Genomic DNA, 19,620 nt, shown 5'->3' on the forward strand with positions numbered 1-19,620 from the left:
ATAACTTTACAAAATATTGTAGTTTTTCAAAAGGATTCACCTTAGGAGTCTGTTAATTTTCAAGTCGCATACACCCCTTCTGCCTGTTGTGGAAAGGAAAGTCAGCCAGTGCACTCTTTTGCCTGTTGGTTGTAAAATCTTCTCCATGCTAACTGTCCGAGTGCTGAGTGCTTTTCTACACTTAAAGCTTCTAACTCTTAAGGACATTTTGGATTCTCTTCCACTCTCGGACAAAAAGGTCAAGAGCATGCTTTCTTCAAATACTGGAAAGCACTTTTTTTTCTTTTTTCTTTTTGGTAACACAGTCAGTCCTCATTATTCACAGATTGTGTATTTGTGAATTCGCCTACTCACTAAAACTTACTTGTGAGTAAAAGCAATACTCAGTCACTTTCTTGGTCATTCCCCGATGCGCATTCCCCAATGACACATTTGAGTCAACAAAATTCATGTTACCAGCTGAGGTCAAACCAGGCGACTTGCTGCCATCTTGTTTCAGCTCATATTGTAAACAGTTGTCTGCATTGTGCTTTATTTAATGCCATGCTTTTCACATTTTTATGCTTGTTGTTGGTGATGTCGCTGTTTGAAATGGCCCCCAAATGTAGTGCCATCTAGTGTTCCGAAGTGCAAGAGGGCTGTGTGTGCCTTACAGAGAAAATCCGTGCATTAAGTAAGCTTTGTTCAGGCATGACTTGTAATACTGTTGGCTGTGAGTTCAGCGTTCATGAATCAACAATATATGTCAAATAAGGTGTCTTTAAACAGAAATGCACATAAAACAAGGTTATGTATTTATTGGCTGATGAAAATGTTGTGGCTAGAGGAACCAGAGGCTCCCCAGAACCTGGCCCTGTATTTCCCTAGGAGCAGTGGTTCGGTATTCACGAATTCAGTGTTCATGAACACTTTACAGACATTATCCCCGGGGAGTAACCAGAATTGGCTGAGTTACTTTTTATCCACTGCGAGTAACCAGAACTGGCTGTAGTTACTTTTTTTTTTTTTTTTTTTTTTAGCTGAGAGAGGTCATCAGTCAAGTACTTTATGCATTTGCATGTTTTGTGCTTATCATAAATGCTGGGCTCTGAGCTTTTTGTTCAGCTCAGGAGCCACCCCCCACCAAGCTGGTTGACGGCTCTTTAGCTCAGAACTTTGCCTCGGGGAGAGGAGCCAGCTTCAGAATGAGAGCTGTTAGGCTGTTAGGGAACCTGGCTTCCAGCTTGTCTCGACTTTCCCTGACCATTCCATGCTGAATTTCCACCTTCCCTGTTCACGCTGCTGGATCCTGGGCCATAAAAAGCAGCTTCAACCTGACCTGTAAGGCTGGTCCAGGAGGGGAGGGTGCCGGACTACATCCATTCTTGGTTCTGATGATGCAGTGGTTACCTGTCAGGGATGTGGGAGCCCCATGTGAGGTCATTCGTGCATGGGTTTTGTGTTTGCTTTGTTTGTTAAGAGTTTTGCTTTGCATTGGATATGGGCTTTTCTTCATTATCCCAAACCAGCTGGGTAAGGTACCAGCCAGAACAGGTTTTTTTAGGCAGGGAAGTTTAAAGACCTTCTAAGCCCTAGGCACTGTTACTTTTCAGATCCCCACCCTACATTTAAAAAAATGGACCTATATCCTGTATTAAATCTAACATATAATTATAAGTAGAGTTGAGTTGCTGTTGAAATGTTATGTGTTGTAGGTAGTTAGTTAAATGTTAATTTTGATTTTTAAAGGTTTTCATATGCTGGAGCAATAAGGTTTTTCTTCAGGTCTCAAACATTTTTATGACCCTGGAAAAGCTCATAGACCCTGGGTACTATGTCTGTAGTGTAGGACTGATGTGTCAGGAGGAATTCCAGCGTTCCTCAGCCCTGCAGTTATCCAGACGTTGATGGGGGCTCTGATGTGCCTCATGACACACATGTTGCTGGGTTTACAAAAATAATCCGTGAACAGATGACTGCAGTATGACATGGTCAGGGGCTGTGGGAGGACCGAGGGGTCTTTAGCTGAGCTGGGGCAGAGGAGGAGCTGACTGTGATGCTGTCCTGGAGCAGGTGGTCCCCGGCCGGGTTTTGGGGGCTGCCTGTGTGGTAAGGTGAAGAGGCGAGGGGCACAGGGAGTTTGGGGAGAAGCCGGCGGTGGAAAGGTGTGGAAGAGGCTTGGAACAGCCTGGCATGTGTGGAAATCATGGGCACTTGTTGCTGCTGGGGTGACATGTGCAAAGTGGGTTGTGGTGGTGACGAATACCATCACAGGGGTGGGGAGGGGCTGAGTATGGAAGGCCTTTCGTGCACCTTGGACAGGCGTAGACTCATCCTGGGCACGTGACCTGCTCCTTGTGCCCCTCACTGCTGAATACTTTTTGGGTTTAGTCGGTGTCCCTCAATACGTATCAGTAGTGTAACTAAGTTTCTGACCCTCTCTGTTCTGTACAGTGTTTGATAGGTTCTCTTTTGTTTGCTTTGTTCAGTTAGCTCTTTTTCCTTTTTTTTTTTTTTTTTTTTTTTTTGCGGTACGCGGGCCTCTCACTGTTGTGGCCTCTCCCGTTGCGGAGCACAGGCTCCGGATGCACAGGCCCAGCGGTCATGGCTCACGGGCCCCGCCACTCAACAGCATGTGGGATCTTCCCAGACCGGGGCACGAACCTGTGTCCCCTGCATCGGCAGGCGGACTCTCAACCACTGCGCCACCAGGGAAGCCCAGCTCTTTTTTCTTAAAGGAAGTAGAAATACTTTAGCTTTAAAAATAACTTTTTGTTGCTGTATACCACATACATCAGGAAAGTGCAAATGTAAGTATACAGGGAAATTAGCCTAATTTCAAAACATATAATCATTATTAAAACATCAAGCTATATTAAAGATATATAAAACAAGTAACAGGCAAGAGCTAATGTTCACTAATATGTCATAGCCATCTTTTAAAGTTAGTATCCCTGGATCCATTTCACCCTTTAATGTCTGCAAGGGGATTTTATTTTATGGCGTGACATATTTACTTAACTAGGTCTTCATGATGAACATTTAGATGGATTCTAATTTTTATAAACTATTAGAAACACGTCAATGAAAAAATCTTCCTTGAATGTACATCTTTGTGTACCTATCTTCTCTTAAAATGATTTTACTATGAAAAATTTTGAGCATATAAAAAATTGAGTAGTATGATAAGGTCCCACATACACCCAGCTTCAGCAGTTAGCCAATGTTCTACAATTTTTTTAATAATCTACACATCCATAATTGTTTTTCCTCTGTCAGAGTATTTGAAAGCAAGTACCAGTCATAATACCGTTTCACCTACATACCTCAGTCTTTTAAGTTAAAGACTCAGAAGCATAATAATATTAAATAAACAGTTGATATTAATTCCTAATATCATCTAATATTATGCAAATAAGGATCTGTGCAAGGTCTAAACATTGGTTGATATATCTCTTGTAAGTCTCTTGGTTTATAACCTTCCTCTCCTTCTATATATCTCATGCTAATTATTTGTTGAAGAAAACAAGTCATTCAGTAGAATTTTCCACAGTCTGAACTTGGCTGTTGACCTCCTTATGGTGTTATTTAACTTGTTCTTCCAGACACCCTCATAGCCCCTAAACCAGGAGTTAGATCCGGAGGCTTGATTCATTTGTTAAGTTTGATTACTAAGTTCAAGTGTTGTCAGCCCCTGCAGTATTCATTCTAAAGTTTCCCATCAATCTTTTACCTAATGGTTTTGACACCCCTTTATGATCATTGCCTGCATTCATTATTTCATTAGGGTTTTCAAAATGATGGCTTTTAGCAACTTTTGAGGTAATTATAGATTCACATGCAGTTGTAAGAAATAATACAGAGTGATGCCCCTCATCCAGTTTTCCCCAAGGGTAACATCCTGCTTCAGTGTAGTCTGGTATCACATCCAGGGAATTGATGTTGATACAATCCATGGACCAGGTTTAGATTTCACTGGTTTTACATCTTCTTATGTATGCATGTGTGCACGTGCATGTGCATTTAGTTTTATGCAATTTTATCACATGTGTAGATAAATGTGGATAACACCATGGTCAAGAATCCGTTCCATCACAAGGATCTCTCATGCTACCCTCTTATAGCCACAGCCACCTCCTTCCCTCCCCGCTGACCTCCGGAACACTGTTCTCCATTTCTATAATTTTGTCATTACAAGAGTGACATATAAATGGAACTACGCAGTATGTAATGTTCTGAGATTGGTTTTTTTTTTCAGTTTAAATTCCCTTAAGATCCATCAAAATTGTTATGTGTATAACAGTTTATTCCTTTTTATTACTCAGTGTTTCATGATACGAATATACCACAGTTGGTTTAACCATTCACATGTTGAAGGACATTTGGATTTCCAGTTTTGGGGTATTACACGTGAATATGCTATGAGCGTTCGTGTATAGGTTTTTGTGTGAACATAAGCTTTCATTTCTCTGGCATAAATACTCAAGAGTGTATTTGCTAGGTCTATGATAAGCACATGTTTAGTTGTGTGAGAAACTGCCATTCTTTTCCAGAGTGGCTATACAGTTTTGCATTCCCATCAGCAATGAATGAAAGATCTAGTTTCTCTGCACCCTCACCAACATTTGATGTTATTACTGCTTTATTTTAGCCATTTTGATAAATATGTAAATCATGATTTTTAAATTCTATCATTCCTACAGTGCTTTTTAGCTGTAATTCTTCTATAAAGAAGAACTTTTTCATCAGCCATTTGGTAACCTTGAAATACAGTCTGTATAAGAATTTGATTATTTTTCTTATTTTCAATGCCCACCTCCCTACCTTGGTAAGCCAGTTTTCAGAAAAACAAATAAGTGCCCTTTTAGCTTCCAGAGTGACTAATTTGCTTTTTAAACCATATCATTATAAACACATGGATTTTTAAAATATTTGATGTGATTATCTTCCAGGTAAATTAGTAGAAGAGAAATTGCCACGTCAAAGGGTAGGCAAATTTATAATTTTGATATAGATTACCCCACTCCTCTCCAGAAAGGCTGTATCATTTTATGTTCTTAGCAAGAGTATATAAAATATTTATTTTTCTATACCCTTGCCAACACCGGTGTGGCCAGTTTTTAATTTAAAAATATTTTACCAATCTGATGGCAACTTGATATCTTAGTATTTCTATTTTCAGTTCTTTAATTACTAGTAAAGTTGATCATCTTTTCTTTTTTTTTTTCTTGAAAAAATGGGTTTATTGATTTTTAAACTGCAAATAGTCGTTACAAAAAGTTTTTTTTTCTTTTAAATAAATTCACACAAAGAAAGAGAAATAGAAAGCGACGGTAGTGACCAGCAAGAGGAATAATAATTACATTCATCTTAATGTGTGTGTGCCAGTTCTGTTTGCATTAACATTGGAAAACTCCAAAACCTGGAATCCAGAACCTCAAATCTGCAATCGGAATGTCTAGAGATGGGCACGTGAAGTCAAAGGGTTTCTTTTTTTTTTTCCCTTTTAGAAGCTATACATTAAAAGTTGTTTTCCTTCTGTACTGTCACAGAACTTTTACATACATTCTCAGTCCTAGTTGTGAAAGGCCAAAAGAGAAAGAAACTCAATTTGCAGTCCAACACAAAGGGGGGAAATTTCTAAAATAAATAATCCAACAGTTTTTTGCATTTTTTAAAATTAATTTTTCATTTTTTTAAAATAAAATAACCAAAAAAAGTGTAAAGTTACAAAAAATGTCATTGAAGAATAATATATTAAAACTGTGGAAAAAAAGGAAAAAGACACGTCACAAAATTTTAAGATTAATATGAAGATCATAATTTAACATAAAAGAATATATTCTATGGATTTGTCATCCCGATAAATATGAACAAAATTAACAAAAAAAAGCATAGTTTGGCAATAAATACGTTTTGATAAGTTAAATAAGCTTTTTTATATTGATGTGCAGTGACAAGCAAAATTTTTGCTCTCCAATTTCAGAAGTTATATGAAGTTTAAAACCCAGGGAAAAAAGCATGGCGTGAGTGCTCTAAGGATAGACCTACGGTATTCTAGAGCAAAAACCATTAAAGCTACTTCTACAGGAAATCGTTTTACACAGATATTGTATGTGGAATGAATACCATTAACTGCTCACCCCTTACATGTTTTTAAGCTTTTCTCTCATTTTTTTGTTTTTTTTTTTAAGATGTCACATACGAACTGGGGAACTTTAGCACCAAAATCAAGTCTCTCATAGTTCATCTAGCTTCCCCTTCCTCCCCACTTAAAACAAAAGAAAAAAAAATTAAATCACAAAGTCCCACTTATGTCACAATCTTCATCCGCTTTTGCAGTCTTCCTTCCTGCAGACCTACACGAACCCAGGCAAGATTAGTCAACAGAGGTTCAGGTCGGGAAGAAAAAGATTTTGAATGTCAAGCTAGGTTTCCCCAAAAACCCAAGTCTGGCAACAACTCTCCCAAGGCGGGTGCGGGGGGTTACTGGGGAGAGGGGAGAAGGAAGTGTGTGGGAGACTGGAAATCAGGAAAGGTGCATTTGTGTTGCCAGTGGAGGGAGCTGCTGGTTCTAAGTAACCCCCCTTCCCCGCCCCTCCCCCTCCCCCTGGGCACAGGCTCAGGGAGGCCCACGGGTGCCCTCTGGCGCTGAAGAGGTAATGTAGTCACAGTGACAAAGTTAGATCACAAGGCACTAAGTTGCTTCTGTAAACTGTTACTGCTTTTTCTTTTGTGATTTGGCACTTAAGGCTTAAGCTGGAAAAAAAACGCATCTACTGACAAATATGGGACTTGTCTGTTATGCATGGTAAGTGGGCTATAAAACTGAGGTGGGGGGGTTCTAGCCAGAAGAAGCTATTGACAAATTGACTTGTCCTTATGTTGGGGGGGGAGGGGCGTTTAAAGAGAAGGTAGGGAGGGGGCATTCCAAGGTCCTGGGGGAAAGGGGTTGAGCTTAACCTTGTTAATGTAGGGGTTTGTCAGGAATCGGATGGGTAGGGAGGGAAGGGTAGGGGATGTGGGTGCGGGGTCGGGGTGGGGGGTTGGATAGGCGGGGTGGGCAGCCCTCCCTACCCTGGTTTAGTCATCTGAGATGGAAAGTCTGCTGAAAATGGGCAGGCGTCTTGAGTTGTCCAAAGTGGGGGAGTCTGAGCCACTGTGGCTGCTGCTGGAGCTGCTCAGGTAGCCCTCCTGGTCCGAGAGAGAATCCTGAGGGCTGGGGGGAGAGTCAAACATGTGAGGGGACTCAGACATGGGCCGAAAGAGGAAGGTGGTTGGGGAGCCACCCCCGGGCAGCCCCATGCTAGGGACAAAGAGGCTCGCCAGCTCCTGACTGGAGAAGGCGAAGGGGTTATTGGTGCCATCGGGCAGGGTGGGCGAGCCCAGGAGGTCATCGGCGCTCAGGATGGGGGGTGGGGTGATGGACGTGGGGCTGTCCAGCAGCCCCGTGGCAGCGGCGGTGGCAGCGGCACTGGGAAACCCAGCAAAGCTAAAGCTATGCTGGAGACGGGGACGGTCAGCAGAGAGGTCCCGGGCCCCGGCCAGGGCACGGCGCTCCTCAGCGTTGTGGATGAAGTGGCAGCGGGGCCCATAGGGGCAGAAGCCGATGGTGTGGAAGGTACGGCACAGCTCCGTCTTGTACTTGGGGTGGCGGGTCAGGCTTCGGAGCTCGTGGATGCCGTGCGCGAACTGGCACTTGTCGCCGTACTTACAGGCTCCGTTCTCCTCGAAGGGACGGCACAGCTCCGTCTTGTAGCGGCTGGAGTTGACCTGGCCGCTCCCAGGCTGCTTCTGGGTGGGCAGCAGCCGCTCGCCCCCTTCTGAGAAGGAGCGGTCTCGGAAGCGGCTGTCCCGAGAGCTCAGAGCTGGAGCTGGCTCGCCCTTGAGGCTGCTGAGGAGCTGGTTCTGGTGGAACTTGGAGCTGGGCAGGGTGACCGAGTGCCTTCGGGGGAAGCCCCCACCGGCAGGGGTGCCCACCGCCTTCCTGTCCAGCAGGCAGCCCCCGGCACCGGGAGGACTGTAGTTGAGCATCTTGTTACCCTTGCATAAAACTTCGCTCAAGTCGAAGATGGTGGCAGACACGAGGGTGGTGGTCATCCTGGGCGCTCGCACGGGGCAGGGATTAGGATCTGGTGTGCCGTGAAGGTCCCGGTGCGGGGAAGGCGCAGCCTCCGGCTCTCCGGTCTGGAGTCCTACACGCCTGCTCCCAGCGCCCCTCGCCTTTCTGACTCTGATCATCTTTTCATGTTATTGACTTCTTAACAGTTCAGCCAATTGCCTATTAATTACCTTTACCCATGTTTCTATTAAGATACTGATTCTTTTTACGTTTTTTGGTTGTTTTATCTGTCATCCTTTTCCGTGATGGTTGCTGATTTTTATTTGTTTAGCAAGGTCTTTCCTTAAGATTATAAAATTTTATACCCATTTTTGATGCCTTCCTGTGATTTTACAGTTTAGTTTAAATATTTGTTCCACATATGGTTTATTTTGTATAAGGTATGAAGTAAGAATCCAGCATTACCTGTTTCCAAATGTCTGACCAGTTTAATACAGATTGGAAAAGAAAAAGTAAAACTGTCACTGTTTGCAGATGACATGATACTATACATAGAAAATCCTAAAGATGCCACCAGAAAACTACTAGAACTAATCAATGAATTTGGTAATGTTGCAGGGTACAAAATTAATGCACAGAAATCTCTGGCATTCCTATACACTAACAATGAAAAATCAGAGAAATTAAGGAAACAATTCTATTTACCATTGCAACAAAAAGAACAAAATACCTAGGAATAAATCTACCTAAGGAGGTGAAAGACTTGTACTCAGAAAACTATAAAACACTGATGAAAGAAGTCAAAGAAGACATAAACAGATGGACAAATATACCATGTTCTTGGATTGGAAGAATCAATATTGTGAAAATGACTATACTACCCAACGCAATCTACAGATTCAGTGCAATCCCTATCAAACTACCAATGACATTCTTCACAGAATTAGAACAAAACATTTTACAATTCGTATGGAAACAGAAAAGACCCCAAATAGCCAGAGCAATCTTGAGAAAGAAAAATGGAGCTGGAGGAATCAGGCTCCCCAACTTCAAACTATACTACAAACTACAGTAGTCAAGACAGTATGGTACTGGCGCAGAAACAGAAATATAGGTCAGTGGTACAGGACAGAAAGCCCAGAGATAAACCCATGCACATATGGTCACCTAATTTACAACAAAGGAGGCAAGAACATACACAATGGAGAAAAGACAGCCTCTGCAATATTTGGTGCTGGGAAAACTGGACAGCTACATGTAAAAGAATGAAATTAGAACACTACCTAAACCGTGTACGAAAATAAACTCCAAATAGATTAAAGACCTAAATCTAAGACTGGACACTATAAAACTCTTAGAAGAAAACATTGGAAAAACATGCTTAGACATAAACCAGAGCAAGATCTTTTTTGACCCACCTCCTGGAGTAATGAAAATAAAAACAAAAATAAACAAATGGGACCTAATAAAACTTAAAAGCTTTTGCACAGCAAAGGAAACCATAAACAAGATGAAAAGATAACTCGCAGAATGGGAGAAAATATTTGCAAATGAAACAACAGACAAAAGGATTAATCTCCAAAATATACAAACAACTAATGGAGCTCATTATCCAAAAAACAAACAACCCAGTTGAAAAATGGGCAGAAGACCTAAACAGACATTTCACCAAAGAAGACATGCAGATGGTCAAGAGGCACATGAAAAGGTGCTGAACATCACTAATTATTAGAGAAATGCAAATCAAAACTACAATAAGGTATCACCTCACACCAGTCAGAGTGGCCATTATCAAAAGGTCTAGAAACAATAAATGCTGGAGAGGGTGTGGTGAAAAGGGAACCCTCCTCCACTGTTGATGGGAATGTAAATTGATAACAGCCGCTATGGAGAACAGTATGGAGGTTCCTTAAAAAACTAAAAATAGAACTACCATATGATCCAGCAATCCCACTACTGGGCATATCCTCTGAGAAAACCATAATTCAAAAAGAGTCATGTACCACAATGTTCATTGCAGCTCTATTTACAATAGCCAGCACATGGAAGCAACCTAAGTATCCATCAACAGATGAATGGCTAAAGAAGATGTGGCACATATATACAATGGAATATTACTCAGCCATATAAAGAAACGAAATTGAGTTATTTGTAGTGAGGTGGATGGACCTAGAGTCTGTCATACAGAGTGAAGTAAGTCAGAAAGAGAAAAACACCGTATGCTCACACGCATATATGGAATCTAAAAGAAAAGGTACTGATGAACCTAGGGGCAGGGCAGGAATAAAGACACAGACATAGAGGACATGAACTTGAGGACACGGGTGGGGAGGGAAGCTGGGGTGAAGTGAGAGTAACAATGACATATACACAGTACCAAATGTAAAATAGATAGCTAGTGGGAAGCAGCTGCACAGCACAGGGAGATCAGCTCGGTGCTTTGCGACGGCCTAGAGGGGTGGGATAGGGAGGGTGGGAGGGAGGCTCAAGAGGGAGGGGATGTGGGGATATATGTATACACATGGCTGATTCACTTTGTTGTACAACAGAAACTAGCACTTACACTCCAGTAAAGCAATTATACTCCAGTAAAGATGTATTAAAAAAAATAAAAAATGTCTGACCAGTTTTCCCAATGCCATTGATTAAATAAACTATCTTTTCCCTACAAATGTGAAATGCCATTTTTATTCTAAATTCTCAAATCTTGAGTCTATTTCTGAGTTTTCTGTTGTGTTCTACTGATTTGTCAGTCTTCAGTGTCACAGCTTAAATTACTATAGATTGTCCTTTAACATTTCTGTTACTGCATTTTGTAAATATATGGACATCATACTAGCCTATTCATATATTACTATTATATATCTGACTGTTGTTACTTTGTAGCTTGTTTTTAATAATTGGCGCTGCTGATCTCTTTTTTTTCTTGTATGACTTTGCTAAGTTCACAAGCATTTTCATCCAGGTTAGAAGTATTTGTGATAAAACCAGACCACCATTTTATATTTTGATTGGGATTTTATTTAATTTATATTTTAATTTAGGGAGAATTGATTTCTTTACAACTTTGAGCTTTCACCATTAGGAACATGGTCTATCATTTCATTTATTTCATGTCCTTGAATATTTCTTGTTAATTTACCCCTAAATTATTGCTTTTGGTTTCTCTGTCCCTTCATGTGAGGAATGCGTTTTAAACTTGATCAGATTCATTTTTTTAAAGTAGGTCAAGCCTTCTGGGAAAGTGTCACATTTACAGTTTGTAATACTGGCTTTCCAAGCTGTCTCTACAGTATGTCTGGCTGCCTGAACAAACAAGCTGTATTTCCAGTAGTCCTTGAGGCAAATTAAATAATGGCTTCATTCTGATAGTAGCCAATATGGTTTAGTTACTGAGTATAAATTACAACACATTTCTGATGAAGATGACCATATGTTGTTGACCAAAATTAGATATTAATGCAAATTTGGAGTTTTAAATTGAAAACTTCAACTATTTAAGTACAATATATGGGCAGCTTTTTATTAAGTGAAAAAAACAAACCTACAATTAGAAAAGTTTCACAAGGTATGCATGTGCTAGCTTGCCCAGCCCCCTTGGTTAGACCATTTATATCATTTATTTCATTGTACCTGGGAATCTTGTATCTTTATCTGCTGCGTACATGAGCTGTCTTTATGCCCAAACCTACTTAATCCCAAGTAGACTGTTGATAAAAGCAGCTACTATTTATTGAGATCCAGCTGTTTGAGATCCAGCTATGTGTTGGGGCTAAGAGGTAGTCTTAAGTTAGATCTGTCCAGCTCTAAACTCTTTGGGAACTTGGACTGCATTATAGGGCTTCCCAGCATGTTAGGATGTATGTGTGTGGTGTGCTTTGGAGGGCTTCTTTGTTGTTTTGGGGGCTTGGTGAGAGGAGGAAGAAGTTGGTCATAATTTTCACAAACCCTGTTAACACTGCTTCTAAAATATGGAATCTTTTATAATATCTCTTGAGAGATATTCTTTATTAAGTACCTCAGTGTATTTTAAATTGTAAATGTCTCGCTGAACTGCCATTATTTGGTAGATTCTAGGGTCAGAATTTTTGGGAAGCACTGTAAAACCAGATTTAATAAAAAATAATGTATTTTTTTGGAAATTTTTGTGTTCATATCTTTGTCCACTTTTCTGATATGTTTTACATTTTCATTGTTGGTTTGTAAGGGATTTTTGGTTTGTTTGTTTTTTGGTCATGTTTAACCACAGTAAAGAATGCAAATAAATAAAAAGATATTATTTTACCTATTGATGTGGATAAAAGTAATAATAATTTTTCTATTATAATACCTAGTGTTTGCAAGGAATACACTGTTCATGGGAAAACTGATGTACCCCTCTGCAGAGCAATTTGGCAGTATCAAAAAATCTAACAAATATGCTTATTCATCTTGAGCCCAGGTTTTCTACTTCTCATGAGTCATTTCTCATGTGTGTATATTTGAAAATAAGCTAAATGTCCAATAATAAGATGTTGGAGGTAAGAAGTATGGAATGTTGTACAGACCTTAAAATCATTGAAGAAAAATATTTAATACATGGGAAAATGTGCATAAGAAGTTAATTTAAAAGGTAGATTATAAAGAGCTTGTACCGTATGTTCCTAATTTAAAAAATTTTGTATATATAAGTGAAATAAAGTATGTAGACTTCGGATTCTAAATCAAACAAGCTAACTGTAAAAAGACATTTTGGAGACAGAGAAAATCAAACATGGACTAAGTATTAGATGAAACTGAGTATTTGCTATTATTTTTATTAGGCATGATAATGACTTTTTTTTTTTAAGTGTTCAGTGTTAGAGACACATACTGAAGTGTTAAAGGGTGAAATTATATGAAATCTGGAATTTGCTGCACGATACTCAAAAATAAAGGAATTAGATAAAACAACAACAAAAAATAACAAATAGTGTAGCAGCTAATAATGGAATTATCAAAAGATTTAATTTAATAATGGAATTATCAAAAGATTTAATTTAGAGGGAAAATATTATTTTTAGTTCCTTAAAAAACACTTGTTTAATTATAAACAGTATACTAATTATAATTGCAAATTATTTTATGCATTACAACAGCTGAACCTTTGCTTTTCATGCATAATATGCTGTATATTCTCTCAAACTTAGTAAAATATTTGTGTAAGCATTCTATGATTCAGAGAGACTTTCTAGGCCAAATTAGTATGGCTTATTTGTGTATATTATGAAGTATTTCGGACACACTAAAAGGCTTAAAGAACAGTAATTTATACTATCCCTATACCTAACATCCTACTTAAGATATAAAATGCAACCAGTATAATTGAAACACCAGTTTTACTTCTCCCTAATTGCATAATCCTTTCTCTGCCTCAGAAAGAACAATCATCTCCTTTTAAACATAATAAAAGCTATGCTTTTGAACTTCATGTAAATGGTAGTGTATTCTGATGCTTTTGCGGCTTTTTTTCCACTCACCTTACTGTTTCTGAGATTTCATCTTTCATGTTGATGTGCGTAGTTCAGGTTCATTCATTTTCACCACTTGAACTAATTTCATTGTATGAAAATGTCATAATTATCTATCCTCCTGCTGATGGACATTTAGCCGTTTCCAGTTTTTACGATTAACAAATGATGTTAATGTTCTTTTACAGTTCTCTTTGTGCCATGTGTGAGAGAGTCCCCAGGACACCTACCTATGAATGAAATTGCTGGGTTGAAAGGTATGTGAATCTTCAGCTTTACTAAATATTGCCAAATTGTCTCCAAAAGTAGAACCTGTTTGGATGCCAGCCTTAACTGGTTCTGCACCCTTGCCAACACTAGGTATTGTCAGACTTTTTCATTTGTCAGTTTGATGAGTAATATATCTCATTGTTATTTTGAATTTCACTGATTACTGGTGAGGTTGGACATCTTTTCTTATGTTATTAGTATTACAGGTTTATTTTCTTTTGGAATTTTATTTTTAATGTAGCAGGTTCTTATTAGTTATCTATTTTATACATATTAGTGTATATATGTCAATCCCAGTCTCCCAGTTCATCCCACCACCACCATCCACCCCCCTGCCCCCTGCTCCCTGCTTTCCCCTCATTACAGGTATTTGTTTTAGTACTTGCATATTATGGCTGTAAGTTGTATGTAAAGTTGAAAGCATGAAGTAGTTGCCACTAGTTAGAAATATACCATAATTTTATTTTTAAAACATTGGCAACTTTGCAGATTTTTTGGAGGAAATAGTTTGGGATGCTTTTTCGAACAGTGCATTAGAGAGAGCATGGGATTTGGAATTAAATTGTTGCTTGAATCCTGGCTTCATTTTTTATCAGCTATATGACCTTGGGCAATTAGTGCAATCTCTCTTGAGTCTTTACTCATCCTTAAATGAGTATAGTACCTCCTCGTTTGATGGTAGAATTAAATCTGTAACAGTTTTTGCCTGGTCATCAAAGAAACACGTGGTCTTGTGTTATCCTGATGGCAGATTATGTGTTTTCTGTTGAGTAATTCTGGACGCTTTTCGTCGAGTGCTGCTTTCAGTTGGTCTAATTGGGATCAGTACTTGTTGGAATTAAGCGTTTGGTTTTCCAGAAGGAGCTCATAATAGAGGACTCCCTTCCAATCCCACCATATACACATCACCTTCTTTGGATGAAGACCAGCCTTTGGTGTGGTCAGTGGTGGTTCATTTTGCCTGCCCTACAATCTCTTCCGTTCCACATTATTGTACAGTATCCATTTTTTCACCACCTGTCACAATTTGTTTTAAAAATGGAACGTTTTCATTATGTTTAAGTAGAGAATCGCATGTGGGAATATGGTCAAGAAGGTTTTTTTTACTTAACTTATGTGGAACCCAAACATCAAAGCAGTAAACATAACCAAGCTGGTGCAAATGATTTTCAGCGCTTGATTTGGATATTTTGAGTATGTTGGCTATCTCCTGCGTGGTATAATGTTGATTCTTCTCAATTAATGTCTTGGTTTGATTGCTATCAACTTCAACTAGTCTACCCGATTATGGAGCATCATCCAGCGAGAAATCTCCAGCACAAAACTTTGCAAACCACTTTTGACAGGTTCAATCAGTCACAGCACCTTGTCCATACACTGCACAAATCTTTTTTTGCATTTTGGTTTCATTTTTACCTTTCTTGAAATAATAAAGCATAATATGCCAAAAATGTTGCTTTCTTTCTTCCATCTTCAATATTAAAATGGCTACACAAAAATTCACCAATTTTTAAAAAAAGTTATTTATTTATTTTCCTGTGTTGGGTCTTTGTTTCTGTGCAAGGGCTTTCTCTAGTTGTGGCAAGTGGGGGCCACTCTTCATCGCGGTGCGCGGACCTCTCACTATCGCGGCCTCTCTAGTGTAGCACAGGCTCCAGACGCACAGGCTCAGTAGTTGTGGCTCATGGGCCTAGTTGCTCCATGGCATGTGGGATCCTCCCAGACCAGGGCTCGAACCCGTGTACCCTGCACTGGCAGGCAGATTCCCTGGGAATCACCAGGGAAGCCCCCCAAAATTCACCAATTTTGATAAGTTTTTTTTTAAATGCACTCTGATATGACAGCTGTCACAATACAGTGTAACATAATTGTTCTGAATGAAGTTAAAGACAACCAAGTGCTACTAGAGCCATCTTACAGAAAAAGCTGAAAGAACCTTTTGGCCAACCCAATACATAGTTTTAGGATGAAATAAACATATTCAAATAATAGGGTGGAAGGTGGATGATACCGTGGCACATGATTAAATCCTTCCTGAAATCTGGCAACATTTGTGAAATTAAAATGCAGCCTGGGGCTTCCGTGGTGGCACAGTGGTTAAGAATCCACCTGCCAATTCAGGAGACATGGGTTAGAGCCCCAGTCCAGGAAGATGCCACGTGCCGCAGAGCAACTAAGCCCGTGCGCCACAACTACTGAGCCTGTGCTCTAGAGCCTGCGAGCCACAAGTACTGAGCCCGCGTGCCACAACTACTGAAGCCCGTGTGCCTAGAGCCTGCGCTCCGCAACAAGAGAAGCTACCGCAGTGAGAAGCCTGCACACTGCAGCAAAGAGTAGCTCCCGCTCACCGGAGCTAGAGAAAGCCTGCACGCAGCAACGAAGACCCAACACAGCCGAAACAAAAAGAACAAAACCAAACAAAATGCAGCCCGATAGTTGACGCTAATATGAGTGTACGTCATCTCAGGGTCAACTGAGGAGATCGCTGGCGTACCAAACCAGAGCGGTCACATGTTTAGTGCAGCCCACTTCTCCCCATTCATGCGCACCCACACCCTTGAGTCAGTTGTGTTCATCTTCTGTGCCCTGTCAGTTTTCTACCAGTCAGAACATCAGTGGCTGTGATGAAGCTGTCCAGGATCGCAGTGGGTAGGTGGGAGTGACCTTGGGACCCTTTGGTTGCCCCGGAATCTGGCCTGGGTGTGGGGACTGTGTTGTTAACTGTGCAGTGTGGGAGAGACGGGCTGGGTGCCCAAGAGCTGACGGAGGAAGTACAGGCTTGTAGATAATTATGAGTTGATGTTATTGTCCCTTGCCACAGGAATTTCTTCACATGGCTTCTGAAGATGTGACCGTTACGGTTCGCCTCATTCGTTCATTTGAGCATCGCAATTTCAGACCTGTAGTGTATTACGGAGTTCATGTGGACCAAACTGTAAAGGAATTTATAGTATTTCTAAAGCAAGGTATGAGACATCTCGGCCACTTTGTTTTATTAGTGTTTTGAAGAAAATCGTTGACTATTAGAGTGATAGTAATCTTTAAAAAACACTTGGAAAGATATTAACCTGTGTTCTAAGCCAGGTGTGAGGCTGGTTCCTGCTCTGGGCTTTGGCATCAGTGGCAGTGTTTCCCTGGGGCTTATTTAGCAACATGTTTGCCCTCATCAGAGATTGTCAGTATCATGTTTGGCTTCTCCCGTTTTTTTTGTTTTTAATTAAAAAAAAAATTTAAGGTCTGTGTTTGCTTGTAACAAACGGGTTTATGTATTTGGAGACTGATTAGTAAGAGAATGTAGTGTTACCCGGCTGAGCACAAGAGGGCCTTCTGGAGAGTGTGACAGGAGGTGGCAGGCCTCTGTACAGCCAGGAAATCACGGGAGCTGCTGGGCATTGTGGGCACAGAAGTGACAGCCAGCCTCACTGGTGCTACTCTATCATTTCAAGCTTAACATACAGCAGGCTTGAATTTAGTCTTCATTTTGATTGGTCCTTGGTGGGTTTCTAACCTCTGTTTTCAATTACTGAAGTGTTCCAATCATCAACATTTGATGAAACATCTAGAATAAGCTTTTATTATTATCTTATGGTATAATGTCCAGATCTTAGTGTACTGTTCTATGAGTTTTGACAGATGTAGTACTTTATAGCCAACTTAATTTTTTTAAACTGGCATAATTTCAGACACAGAAAAGTTGCAGAAACTCCTGGATGCTCTTCACAGATTCCCCAAATGTCAAAATTTTGTTACATTTGTTTTTCTCTCTCCTCCACCTCCCCCCTTCCTCTCTTACTCTCCCACTTCATTTTTTTCTCTGAACCTTTTAGAAGTATGTTGCAGACATGATTCCCTTTTACCTCTAAATATTTCAGTGTGTATTTTCTAAAAACAAGGAATTCACTTACATAAACATAGTACAGTGATGAAAATCAGGAACTTAACGTTGAAACAATGCTGTTATCTAATTTACAGACCTTATTGAGATTAATTAATTAATTAATTCCTTTAATCTGAGTTAATTTCTTTATCCTGGAGTCTTTTATTGTATTTCATCACATTGGCAATTTTGAATAGTACAGTCCAGTTATTTTGTAGAATGCCTCCCTCAGGTGGGTTTTTCCAGTGTTTTCTCATTATTAGATTTAGGTTACGCTTTTGGCAGAGAAATCATTGGAACAATGCTGACTTCTCAGTGCATTTACACCAGGATGCACATGCTGTCGACTGCCCCCATTAGTGGCAATGGTGACTTTAATCAGTTGGTTAAGGTGATATCTGCCAGGTTTCTCCACTGTAAATTTTTATTGTAATTGAAAATTAACTTGTAGGGGTATATTCTAAGACTATGTGAATGTCCTGTTGCTTCTCAAACTTTCATCCACTAGTTCAGCATTCTTTGATGATTCTTGCCTGAATCCGTTATTATGATGATGATTGGCAAACGGTGATTTTTCTTATTCCATCATTCCTTTTAGATACATGAGTTGTTTTTCTACAGTAAGGAAGAGCTTTTTACCCTACCCACCCCATTCTCACCCCCCTCCCCATTTATTTAATCTTTTGTTTATATCACTGTGGACTCAAGGATTCTTACTTTATTCAAAGGATTATAATTCTTTACTATTATTATTTTATTTTGATGCTCTAATCATCCCCATTTTGGCTGGTGGTAGCCCCTTCAGTCTGGGTCCATGTCCTTTTAACATGTCCCCAATCCTTCTTTGAGCACTTCCTTACTTTTTGGTCTAAGATGTTCCAGACATGTCCTGTTCTTTCTCTGCCCCAGCCCTGGGATCAACCATTTCTCAGAGGAGCTCTGATTCTATTACTGGAGAATGTTATTGGGAGACCAAGATCTTGGTTTAGTGTGTGCAATTTAAGTGTGCATACTAACTTTAAAAAATGTAGTTAATTCTTGACATTTTATTTCCTGATTGACTTTGTAAAATTTCTAAACTCTTCTCCCTTACTTTTTTTTTTTTTTGGTCTAATTTTGAGTGGTTTCACTGCTCAGTATTACTTGCTTAAGAAGAAAGTGAGGTATATAAACCCATAGGGAAAACGGACTAGTCAGTCTACTTGTTATGGAGAGATTGAGAGTTGGTACTGAGATATTGCCAATTAAAGAGGGTCCTGCTTTTGAAAAGATATCGCCAAAAGCATATTCAGGTTCTGAAATAAAAACAAATCCCTACATTTTTTATTTTAAAATCTTTGTGTGTGTTATGGGTTACAGTGTTTCTTACTGTTAATACGGTGAGTGCTGTGGTGTTCTTGGTACAGTGCAGAATAGGTTCTCTGAAGTCCTTGAGAATAAGGTGTAATCTTCAAGCTGCTCCAGTGCCAGGGGAAGATGTATCCTCCCTGGGGTCACTGTGTTCTTTCCTTCCCAAGTACCATAGAATGCTTGCCATTAGAGCAGTGGTGTGGATCACAGCTAGATGCTCAGCCCAGCCTACTCACATCTTTCACCTCTGCTACTAATATTATATCCACTACTTGTTTCTATTGTGCATGTGGGAAATGTGTTCCACTGATTAAAAGGTAAACTTTGTGGTTCAGACCTTTTTGACTTGTGTGCTCTCTGCCTATCTTTGTCATCTGATTTGAGGTACTGTGGAACTCTGCAAAGCTGGTGAATTTACCCTTTATGAATTGTGTATGTAACAAAGACCAAATAGCTTATTACTGAGAAATTTCTGAACTAATAATAATAATAGCAAGCGTTACTATGTATCAGATACTGTGCTAAGAACTCTAAGTAGGTTATCTCATTTCATCCTCACAGCATCCTTCTCAATTAGGAACTGTTATTATCTC

General features: G+C 39.8%; 2 protein-coding genes across 10 annotated transcripts in view; one reads left to right on the forward strand and one right to left on the reverse strand.

The window, feature by feature from the left end:
• The window catches only part of LOC309809566 (UPF0538 protein C2orf76 homolog), a 97,171-nt gene that overhangs the window by 20,520 nt on the left and 57,031 nt on the right, over nucleotides 1–19,620 (forward strand). For 8 of the 9 annotated variants that reach the window (XM_082630794.1, XM_082630787.1, XM_082630788.1 and 5 more), the window contains 2 exons: nucleotides 13,719–13,787; nucleotides 16,622–16,766. In XM_082630794.1, coding sequence (XP_082486920.1) covers nucleotides 16,634–16,766 — 133 coding nt within the window. In that variant the 5' untranslated portion in view covers nucleotides 13,719–13,787; nucleotides 16,622–16,633. Of the gene's footprint in view, nucleotides 1–13,718; nucleotides 13,788–16,621; nucleotides 16,767–19,620 lie in introns of those variants that run through there. The other variant, XR_014294872.1, reaches the window with a different exon arrangement.
• LOC309809765 (mRNA decay activator protein ZFP36L1-like) lies at nucleotides 5,191–8,235 on the reverse strand. The gene has a single exon (XM_082631188.1). The coding sequence runs from the start codon at nucleotides 8,218–8,220 to the stop codon at nucleotides 7,063–7,065; it is 1,158 nt and encodes a 385-aa protein (XP_082487314.1). The 5' UTR covers nucleotides 8,221–8,235; the 3' UTR covers nucleotides 5,191–7,062.

The sequence above is a fragment of the Mesoplodon mirus genome (genome assembly GCF_964341445.2).
Source record: "Mesoplodon mirus genome assembly, chromosome: 8".
NCBI classification, from domain to species: domain Eukaryota; kingdom Metazoa; phylum Chordata; class Mammalia; order Artiodactyla; family Ziphiidae; genus Mesoplodon; species Mesoplodon mirus.